Source organism: Manis pentadactyla, chromosome 7 (genome assembly GCF_030020395.1).
Source record: "Manis pentadactyla isolate mManPen7 chromosome 7, mManPen7.hap1, whole genome shotgun sequence".
Classification (NCBI taxonomy): Eukaryota; Metazoa; Chordata; class Mammalia; order Pholidota; family Manidae; genus Manis; species Manis pentadactyla.
In genome coordinates, this window is record NC_080025.1 from 53,385,571 (window position 1) to 53,397,590 (window position 12,020).

Consider the following 12,020-nt stretch of genomic DNA (forward strand, 5'->3'; position numbering starts at 1 on the left):
TGAAGTGTATATGATTCTGTGATCTCAAAAAATCAAAATGCGCTCAGAATCCTGAGTAGCACACCATTCACTCCCTTTTGGGTTCATCTAAGTAATTTGTATATAACCTTTTAAACAAATGATTTAACTATCCTTTTTCTTGAGGATGTCACCTGTTATATGAAAAAATTTTTTTTAATAACCCAGTGATACTGAGAAGATCCTCACATTAAATCCATTTTTAACTTGCCATAGAATCCTCAACTTCCATGTGAATTTAAAACAGATTTTTGTTTTCCTAGATCTCTTCCTCTTGATTATCTGGGAGAACTTGCTAACATCACTTGTAGATTTGGTGAAGGTAGATGGGATTGTTTTTATTCTAGAGCATTAGAGGAAACCCATGGTTATTAAATGAACTTAGCAGGTAATACCCCTGGGGCCCTGCCTTTTGATTAAATAGAGTACATTTTGTTACTGTGAAGACTGGATGCTACTGTGTTCAGCAGCCACATAGTCATGTTACAGAGTTAGGCTAGACATCACTTTGCCTTCTGTTGCTGATAATCTGGACAAAACAATCTACTCACCTTACCCTGTTACTAAATGTGCATAGTGGTCTCAAAAGCACCAAACTGGCTCTCTCTGCATGCTGGAGCGGCCATGCGTTCCCAGACCCAGGTGGGAGAGGCAGGCCTTGCTTGGTACTCACCATGTGCCAAGCCTTTAACATCTTTTATTACATTTACTCCTTATAACAACCCTGAAATGTTGGTAGTTTAAGAAATTGAAGACAGTTAAGTAAATAGACAAATGCCATTTTCATCAGACATAATAATGCTGGATGGCTTAAAAGCATTTCCACATAAAATCTGAACACATTAAACAGACCTTACTTTAGATCAGCTAAGCTAAGTGGGTTAAAATACACATGGGTGAGGAGAGCATGATATTTATGGGGTGCCTACCATATGGCAGACAAAGTATTAGGCACTACTAATGCATGTGCTGCTGGAAGCAGCTTCACTCAGAGGAAAGCTGGGCTTTGAAGCAGCCAGATCTGGGCTCAAATCCAGACCCACACTTACTAACCATGTGGCCCTAGCAAGTTGGTTACCTTTTCTGAATCTTGTTTCCTCAGCTGTAAATTAGAAATAACATTGCAAGATTATTGTAGAATGAAATAAAATGATTTATGCAAAATGCTTATCGAATAGCATATTTGCTTATATGAAATACTCTCTTCATTCAGGCTACAGATTTTGTTACTATGTTTATGCTTACTATGTGCCAGGTGTTATTGTGTTATTTCAGCCACTTGGGGATGCATCAGTGGACAACAGAAAACTTTTAAAATCATCATCAGAGCCCAGTGATTCAGAGCGATCTCTGATAGCAGACAAAACTGAGTTTGGATCCTGCCTTTTCCAGCCAGGTGATCTTGAAGTATATTATCTGTACTGTGGGGATAAACCATATTACATGGTGTGGTAAAGGTGGAATAAATATATTGAAAGCTAAGCACTCTTTGGAATGTAGAAATTGTTCAATAAATGGCAGCCATTGATTTTTCCTAGTGTTAGTGCTAATTCCCCTGACGACCCAGAGAGGAAGAAATTGTCATTGAAAGGAAGAGAAAACTGCGGCTGATAAGATTAGGTGCCTTGCCTGGGCCCACAGAGCCCCTTGGGGAGGGAGTCTAATTTGAAAGCGTGTGCTCTTTATTGTGGGCTACCTTCCACGGGAGAATGTGGACATTTGCAGAGTCCACCCCTGTTACTCCAAAAGACTGTATTACTGCGAATATCTACTGACAAGTGTCAGATCGAGGGAGTATGTAATGTTTTTTTTCCCTGTGTGTCTGTGTGTTGATTGATGCCATTTACTTGTAAGTATCAAGCTGTATCACATCTTGACTTTACTGTCACATTCTGAACTCTCCATCTTAGGGCATCTTCTTAGGGTCTACTTATATTGTTATTTTTATAAGATGAAAAGGTTAGTTAATAAGGTGAATAGCAATTTGGAGTAATGTTCTTTGGCTAATGCATTAAATTCACTTGGATTGTGCCAAGACCTACTTCTGTACATTTGAACTTGAACCTGGCTCCTCTCATTGTTCTGAGTTGTGACTTCACTGTTCTGAGTGTGACTTCACCATTCTTACCTCTCTCTGATTTATTTCTCATCTCTCTTATTGGCCCATGAGCTGATGACATGATGCATACATCCTTAAGAAGGATTTTCTTCCATTCCCAAAAAGCTGTTATTAAATTGATGGTGTAACTTAAAAACAGTGGTTTCCTAGACTCCTAATATGATATTAGATATACTTTAATACTAACATAGAGTGTTAGATATTTGTGTGTCTGTGTGTTGATTGATTGCTATCATTTACTTGTAAGCATAAAGCTGTATCACATCTTGACTTTACTGTCGTATTCTGACCTCTCCACTTTATGACTTCAGGATCTACTTCTATTGTTATTTTCTTAGGAAGGGCTTACCTCATTAGAGGGGCAGCTTCCAAAGGGAAAGATCTAGAAATGTATAGGGTCTTGCCATTTTGGGAGCTTATCAATTCTAAAATAATTTTGCTATGTGATACTGCAAAAATCCCCAACCAAAAACTTACTGGGATAAAGCTTATTATTTAGGTGTGAGAGGCCCCCTTTGGTGAGTCCCCAGATGAAGCACACACCATGAACTTCTCTCCTTGTGGCGAGGGTGCCATGTTGGAGGGCAGGAGCCCTACAGATCCCCCCACCCTGATGCTTTGAGGCTGATTTTCTCTGGCAAGAGGAAATGGAGATCTGAGATCAACTTTTCAAGATTATCTCACTGCTTTAGAGACCTCCCTGAACATGCTTCTCTAGCTCCTTTGATCAGCAAAAACAATAATGGTGAGAATATTGATCAAAATATTTTAATTTTGGCAAAGTTTACGGCCCTTTATAGTTTTCAAGTACTTGTGTGTTTATATACCTTCAAGAGAAATCTGTGAGGTTGACAGGGCGAGAATTACAGTTCCCATTTGCAGATGGAGCAGTGAAGTTTCCCAAGTTTGTGACACATCTATGGAGCATCTGGGGAATGAGCTCAGGTCTTTGAACTCAAGAAAGTGAGGGTGGTACGGGAGGCTGGGTGTGGACTCTGGGCTCCAAACTCAGTTCTGCCACTTCCTAAAGGTGTCATCCCTGGGAGCAGACTTACCTCCCAGCATCCACACAGCTGGGATGACCAAACCTACAGTGCAGAGCTCCAGCAGGACCGTAGATGATACCAGCCCCAGCACGGGAGATATTATTTCCATATTCTTTTCTAGAAATTGCTTAGGCTGAAGGAATGCTCAGCTAAAACCAAGCACTCCTCTTAAGAAATAAGATGGTTATACACTTATTTGAACCCTGAGATGAACCACATGAACATTAGTTAGTGATATAATTTTGCCATAAAGGTGCTCTAACTGGAATGTAAACTATATGAATGAAACAAATATGTGAGAGGTCATACTAGCTCTGAGGGAGCTGTAACTTATTACCTGTTTAGAATTATAGCTTCTAGTTAGCTTGCTCCATTAGTTGATTGGCCTCTTTCCTATTCTTTAGCCAGAAAGGATGTGCCAACAGTAACGATCCAGGAGCCTACCCAAGAAAACATTTTTCTAGTCCCAGGAAAAAGAAATACTTATGGAAGAATTAAAAACCAAAATGCAGTCAGTGGCCAGAGAACAAAATGGGACAGCACAGCAGGACACAGCACCTGGTTCTCTGTGGCTCAGTCGTCAGGGGGAATCCCCCAAAGCAGGGTTTTTTTTTTTTTTTATGGCACATTCTGCCCACCCTTTCAGTTGTACAGAACAGGTTGCACTGCTGAGTTTTGCTGGAGAACGAGGGTAGAAAGATTTCGGAGGGTGCTTTATTTTCAGTTCTTTGTGCTAATGGCACTAGTGGAATTAACCTCTTTCGGTTCAAAAATTAGGGAGGCCGGGAGGCGGCGGGAGCAGGAGGCAGGGGCGCCCTTTGGAAGGGCAGCGAAGGTCCAGGCCGAACAGTTTGCTGTCAGAATGAGGCGCAGAGCCGTGCTTCCGCTGATGGCGCAGACCGGCTCGGGGACCTGATTATGTCAGGCGTGTCAGCAGCTGAACCACTATAGAAGCAAGGCCTCTCATCAAATCCGTCTTCCGCGTAATCACTGCGAAGCCGAGGGCCATCAGGGCTCATTAGCACCATTTGCCATCAAGGGCGCCCCACTCCTCAGAATGGGGCATCGCAAGGCCCGCGGCTTCTCGCTCCGCCGACCCGCCCGCCACTCCCTCCGACCGGCCACTGCGGGGACGGCGCCAGAGCGCACATCAGCCGGGCCTGGGCACAGCCACACGCAACCTGCCCTCGGCGCTCTGATCACAGGCCCGGGGCTCTTCGGAGCGCGCCGAGCACCTGCTCTGTGCAAACGTGTGGCGCTGGTGCGCGCGCTCCCGACTGCGGCACAGCAGCAGCGCGGAACACCGGAGGCACAGCGCGAACCCCGGAGGCGGTGCCCTCCGACGGAAATCGATGGAACTCGCTACGTCAGCTGCCAAAACGTGCCTAGGCGGGCATGACAATTACTTCTTGCAGCATTCCCCAAAATCTGCTATGCGAACGTAAATTCTAGGAAATGTTGGGAGGACTGTAAGTTTGGGAAAAGCAGGGCTCAAAAGCTTGAAGGGGTCTGTGGCGCGTCAGCTGGGTGGGGCCGCCCGACAGAGTCCACCAGATGCTGGGTCGCCGGAGCCCAGGACTGAGTCCCAGCCCCGCCGGGCACGCCCAGCGACACTGCGACGCGGCTCCTTCCCTCGCGTCGTAGAGGGAACCCTCGTTCGTGCAGCGCCTGGAAGCCCCGTTTTCCCGGGGCGCACGCTTAGGGAAACACAGCTTTAATGCAGTGGCCTGTCCTACAATGAGGAGATAAAGCTTTCAACTGGGCTCAGTGGGGGAATTTGATACGTTAGTGCAAAGACTGAGGTTGTTTATCGTTGTTATTCTTTTATCTTTATTACTCAGATGAAGCCAGGGTAAAATTCTTATAATGTTACTAACCCCATGAACATATTTTTCCTGGTCTCTAGAAAGAGCTGATTCGAAAAATGTTATTTGATTTAAAAAGTGCTATTTGATATATATTTCACCGAATGTAATTGAACTTTTACATCTTCTTAAGTGATATTTGCAAATGAGAAAATAAATTTTTTTTGTCTGGCTGTTTTGCGTTTTGGTTTAGGAAACATGAACAAAACCATTAGTTCAGCATATTATATAAGTAGATTGTTGTGTTCATAATATTTGGCGGGAAATATACAGAGGCCAACCCTGAATTTGTAGATACCTACTCCGACTTTTCAATAAAAAAAATGTTTTTTATTTATGCATAATGCCTAAACAACATATTTAATTTTTGTATTAAAAATAATTCTATACGTATTTTGTAGCTTTTTAAGAAATGAATATTTTGTAGTAAAAATGCAAAACTTTCACAAAAGGAATCACCAATTTTATCATAGTAATCACCTTGGGAGGGCTCCAGGGGTGGGAGAAGAGGGTGTCCAGCCTGCATCTGTATCAGAAATGCTTTATTTCTTCTACAAAATAAGCAAGAGAACTGAAGCTTATATGGAAAATGTTAATATCTAAGTAGTCAAACAAATATCTTTTGTAAAAAATAATTTTTTATTTTTCTGTACATTTAGTGTACAGAATTAATATATACATGCAATATAATATGAAAAGTGACATAAAAGAGTACATGTGAAACTCCCTAAATTCCTGATCAACTGGCTTTAGCTGCATAAGACTCAGGCACGTCATGTACTCTAGTCACATTGCCAAAGAGACCCACTTCATCTCCTTTGCATACGGTTTGAAATTAGTTTTTCAAATATGGGCAGCTATGGCTTTTAGTTCTCTTACAGACCTAATAAAATCCAGAAAGGGTTCTCAATGGACACTTAAAGAAATTCATGGTATCCTAATCCTTTGGTTAAAATCTGCATTCATTATAACTTTAGCTTTGTTTATCTTGTAGTAATTTTCCCTATAAAGGGTCTCATTTTTGTATTTATGTTGAATCACTTTAGCAACCCATAGTTCAGAATCAATTGCTGCTTTTCCATCTTAAAAAGAATAGCTATAACTTATTAATTTATTGACAAATTAATATACTTTATTAAATGCTTAGGATATATTAGGTACTGTCCTAAGCACTTTCTCTGCTATTATTATGTTAAACTCCACCACAAAAACATGTGATGAATCTTATCACTCCTGTTTTACTGATGAGGAAACAGAGGCCCATAAAAATTTTAGAACTTATCCAAGGCCATGGTACTAACAATGTGTTCCACTCAGACTTGTGTCCGCAAAAGCCCATGCTCTTAGCTACTCGACTGCCTTCTAGGGATGTTATTTAGTTTATTATTATTATTGTAATTCAGAGGAACATGCCAGTGTAAGGATTGTGTTTCTTTAATTCTAAGACATACTTCGTTGCCACATTTGACAGTTATGCTATTAGGGTGGCCTTCAGTTGATGTGTGCAAACATGGTGCTGGGGGTGTTCCTGCCTCTCCATTCACCCCTCTCCAGCCCAGAGCTGTTGAATCACCATCAGGGGTTGTGTATAACCAGGGGTGTATCCTTGAGGCTACAATGCTTGGACTACTGTTGGTATCAGCAGATTGTTTTCCTTTAATCATGGCCTTGGTTGTTTTAGGAGGCAGCTTCTATCCGACAGCAAATCCTCCCATTTTGCCAAATCAGCTCTGCTCAGCATCATTTATTGATATAATGGTGTGTGGATTCTTGGGTAACTTGGATGGGCAAGTCTTTAAATTTTTCTTCTTTTTATGTATTAAAAGAAGGAATGTCGTTTCATCTTTTTTGTTTGTTGTTGTTTTTGTTTTTCCTCTACTGGTTCTTTAAAGACCAAAGGGAGGGTCTTTGTTTTGACTTGCTATCACTTAAGAAAATTTCAGTGGTGGGGAACTAATTTCATCCGGAAACATTCTGAGCTTCAGTTAAAATGTAAAGTGCTTTCTTTTGCCCCAGGATAAAATGAAATTTCATTTGCTTTTACTTTTCTGCAATCATGCCAATAAGGAGTTATTGCCAGGGGCACAAGGGAAGCCAGTTCTGTAGATGAACAAATCAATGGCAAATCTACTTGTCAAATCCTGAACATAGCCACTGAACGAGTGTTAGGAATACACACACACACACACACACCACATTCTCCCCTGAACTATCTGGGGGTAAGGATGAGATTTCCCTAAAATAATACTAAGACTCCCACATTCTCAAACTCCTCATATACACAGCAAGTTTATGTGCACAGTTATGAACTGAAAACACATATAGCATCTTAATTCATAATAACAGATAGCATTTATTGAGTGATAACACTATTGGTGATGTCATGTATCTGACCCTGTTTTAAGCACTTTAGTCCTGGAAGCTGGTGCCACTATTATCCCCATTTTTCACATGAAGAAATAGAGGCACAGAGTGGGCAAGCCAGTTGCCCAAGGTCTCACTGCTGATGAATGGGCTCTAGTTCCAGAGCTCATTCTTTCTGCCTGTACTCTGGACTGTCTTTTACCATACATCCAAACCAAAAATAGCTTTCAATAAAAATGCTAAACCTAACTCTAAACCATGGTGATGATATGGCAACCACTTATTGAGTCTTTAACTGTGTATTCAGGCTCTATGTAGGCTTTTTTCACACATCATCTCATTTAATCTTCATAATTTAGGGATTTAGATGTTGTTATCCTTATTTATAGTGAAAATGAAGCTCAGAAAGCTCCAGTTATATATCTAGTTATGGGCTAAAAACTTTTACAAGCCTAAGCTAGTGCTCATTTCACTGCCTAGCTTCCACACTTGCACGAGCTGGGGATTCGTTAAGTAAAGAGAACTAGAATGTTCTCCCAGCATTGTCATAGTCATTATAAGTTTCATGATCATTAATTACCAATAGGAAACTTGCTTGCTTCCCACTACAGAGTGAAAGTGGGCATGGTATAATTTTAAAATACTTTAACATCTTAGGTAAGATGTGCTTTGTGACTTTGAAATGTAGTATTTCTGTTAAAATGAATTACTCTTCGGCACTGTGTCTGACTTCTGCATTTACTGTGGGTGAATAGCAGCATCAGAAAGCTATCAAATAACTGAAGTTTTCCCTCCATATTTGCCCATAACTACTGGTTGGGAAAGAAAAAGAACAGAAAACAAAAATCCTTAAATATATTGAGATATCCCATCCCTTTAAATTTACTGAGATTCAGTAGGTGGGAACAGCCAGATTCTAAGACCAGGGAGCAAAACTGCAAGTCCTTAGGTGATTGGACTTCTTCCTGCTCAGAGCCAAAGGCCAAGAGCCTGGAGGAAAATTCTGCCATGTCTCCCTATGTGGGGTGGGCAGCTGCCCAGCAGAGGAGACCTGGGACTTCCTGCCCAGGCCGCCTCACACAGGTGCCATAAAAACTTGGAGGGTGAGGCTCTGGTGTAGGAAGGTTGAGTTAGTGCTACAAGACAATAAAACTAGAAAAAGGTGGAGTCTAAATCCAATCCCAGGCTGGTCTGAATTTTAGTCAGGCTCTTAACTACTTGGTAATCCCATCTTGGTTTCCAGGTAGCCAAAAGAATCTTAGCAGTCGGGGCAAGGATCAGGGATTCTGATAACTGAATGCTCCTGCTGACGCCTTCCCAATAGGCCTACCTCACCAAACTATCAGTGGAGTAAAACATGCTTTTCAAATGTAGGTTTGGATGTTAAGATTATTACTCCTGGGTGAACTTTCAAATGTGAAAATTTCTTGTCAGGAACTCAAACGGAAGAAACTCTAAATATATTAAGAGTTTTCTTCTTGTACCTTTTCTGGAAAAGCTCTATGGAGATTTTTAAGGAATGGAAAATGGGCTGGGTGGAGTAACCCTAGTTTACATGGTATTTTGAGCAAAGCTAGTTGTATTAAACCTATTCCAATGTATTGTTACCTTTTGCACCACATTAATATAAGCCAGAGGAACACACACACACACACACACACACACCCCAGATAATTTTTGCCCTTCTTTTTTGGTGAGTTTGCCTGAATCATAAGGTGCAAACAAGTATCTTTTTACCAAGAGATAAAGGGCATACACCTTTTTCTGAGAAGATGATAGTGTTTATATTATAAAGATTAAAAAAGAACAGTGCTACATGAATGTGGCCAGTTCATCTGCTTTGGAAATGTGAGTATCTTGGTCTCTTCCGGCACCAGGAGAGGACATAAAGCCACTGGGCATGGTTCTAGAACTCATGGACAAGACTTCATGAGTGGGCAATATTGATTTCTCTGTAAATGTAATTGTTTTTCACTTTAGGAGGTTTGTGTACATTATCAATCAACTATCAAAACAGTTTCTAAAATTAAAAAAAATTGAAATAAAATCAGCTCTTATTCAGCACATGCAGAGTGCCAATCAAGCCTCTGTTTTGAAGCTCATTTTCTCATGGGTACTTACAGGCTGACAGAGTTACCCCAGGATGGGAGCCAGCAAAGGCCAAACAAAGCAAAGCCTGTAACTGCAGCCCCTGAGAAGGGGATGGATTATAACTGGCAAAATGATCAGCCATTAAATTGTCAGAAGAGTAACTCCTAATATTTCCTTCTAAATAATAAAGCATTTTCTCCATTACAAATTCTCAAGTGGTGGGGCACAGTGGTACATTTTACTTGGATATTATAACAGAAAAATCAGAGGGAAATGCACATCAGTGAATATGGTTGCTACCTTGAACTCTTAAAATTTACATCTCAAGGGCCAGTTTCCTGGCAGGAATGAATCAGGGTGTTCTATTTTGGGCATAACTCTATAGGAAACAGTTTCCAGGACTGACCTGATCTGAGTATGAGTTATAGATACTATAACCAACTTTTCCTCAACACCAATACCCTGTCTGTCCAGAAATCTTAATAGGCTTTTGAGAGCCTACATTTAGAGCTGGCTGCATAAAATGATCCTTTGATGAAAAGGGATTGGAACAAGGGTTAAAGCCAACATTGAAAGGTGACTGTGGAGGGCACGGTGCTCATACAACCCTCCTTTAATATGTGCGGTGTGCACCTGTGATAAAATGATTCATTACCTGAGGCTGCTCTTTGACAAGCTCCATCGTTCAGCCCTCGGGTTCTGACTGGACAATCCTGCACCCGCCCAGGAAATACAACAAGGTCAGCTTTTTTTTCCTGGGACGTACACTGAGACGGTTTAGCTTATAATGCATCTCTGTTTACTCTTTATGTAAAATAAAAACAAGGCTCAAGACATTCCTGTTCTCCACAGAGCTGGCCAAACAGGGACATGCAAACTTGCTCCTGGGTGAATAACTCTGGGAGGAAAAGTCTCGGAAAGGGTGCAAGCTCCGGCTGCCTTGCGTTCCATCCTCAGAAACAGCCACATTTGAGATGGGGGTGCCTTTACCGCTGAGGCTGGGCCTGCGAATGGAGGGCACGCCAACACCATCAACTTCAACTCTTGTTTGCTTCTCATGCAGCTTTTAGGTTACTTGGGGTCTCGAAGAGGCAGCCACCCTCATGTGAAACTCTGCCCGTGTCTTGGTGACCGCGATGCAGGCACATGAGCGGTGAAAGGGGACTGGCGCACTGCTCAGGACAAGAGAAGGTTGGCTGGCCCTGGCAGGCTGAACTCAACCTACAAGCCCGCAGGAAACTCAGCCGGACGCCCGGCACGTGCTGCCCGCGCAGCTGGCTTCGCTCTAACTCACACATCCATGCTTATACAGGACTTCTCTGTTTCCCATCACCGCCCATACATCCATCAATTGGCTTTCCTCAGGCTAGTTTACAAATCTTAGAGCAATTAAGGAAGGAAACTTATCAGTTTCCCCCATTAGCCAAGTTTAAAACGGATGAAAAAAGTAAGACCAAATAGGAATTTTATTTTTAAACTTTACCTTTTTTTAAAAGAAAGAATGCCCCATGGTGAAAAATAATTTCAATTAAGGTCAGAACATGAGTCATTGCACAGAAATAAAAACAAAATAAAACTTAGACATTCTAGGGGAAGGAAAAAAATTCTTGCTGCTCAAATATAGAAACACTTCCCAACCCTCCTCCCATTGTTGACATTGCTCATAAACATTATTTATTTGCCTCAAATGGATGTGGTTACATATCAGTGTCATGCAAAAGAAATCCATTCCATTTCTGAGTTCAATCTGCCATAAAAATTGACTCTTGTTCCCATCTCCCACTCACCTGTCCTTGTGCATTAGTAACTAGTTGGCCCGTGACCCCCTGAAGACTGGAGAGGGCATTGCCAAAGGCCTGTGAGCTGGCTATGGAGCCCATGGCTGCTGCAGCCGCTGCAGCCTGACTTGCTAGTGGATTATTAACCAGCTGCAAAGAGAGAAAAGATCAGGGTGAAACCACTGAGGGAGGCACAGCACGCAGACACAACATTCACGTGGGGAGGGAAGTTCTAGCTCTGCTTGGCTCATGCAAAGGGCCCGGAACCCACTGGAGGGGGCCTGGTGAACATTTCCTCTGAAGCTGTGGGCTTGGGGGAGGCTGGAGATGAGGCTGGAGGGAAACATCCGGATGCTTACTGGTGCCTGTGTTCAGGACTAGATCCAGGAGGGGCCCAGGTGGCGAAGTGACCCTGGAGAAGTCCTGGATTTTGTCTTCTAGACTAAATAAACCTCTGAGGAAGTGTCTCACTTCCCTTGAGGGAATCAGACAGAAAGTGGGATTCAAACAGGATGGGAGTAGGAGTGGAGGCGAGGGAGAATGCGAGGACTTCTGCAGATGATTGATCATTTTCATCTGTGAATTACGGTTTCTTTTAGGGTCACTGGGTAAGGAAGATGCCTCCACTTCCTTCGCAGAGGAAGAAGGAAACCAAGGTCACTAGCAGTGGGATCCTTCAACCTGTGCGCTCACAGAGGGTGGGTCTAGAGTTGGGAATTTTGGGGAGGCTCGCCCTGAC

General features: G+C 42.3%; 1 protein-coding gene across 3 annotated transcripts in view; it reads right to left on the reverse strand.

Moving 5' to 3' along the window:
- POU6F2 (POU class 6 homeobox 2) overlaps positions 1-12,020 on the reverse strand; it is a 475,695-nt gene that overhangs the window by 40,969 nt on the left and 422,706 nt on the right. For all 3 annotated transcript variants that reach the window (XM_057504392.1, XM_036918925.2, XM_036918926.2), the window contains exon 6: positions 11,291-11,431. In XM_057504392.1, the coding sequence (XP_057360375.1) occupies positions 11,291-11,431 (141 nt within the window). The remainder of the gene's footprint in view (positions 1-11,290; positions 11,432-12,020) is intronic.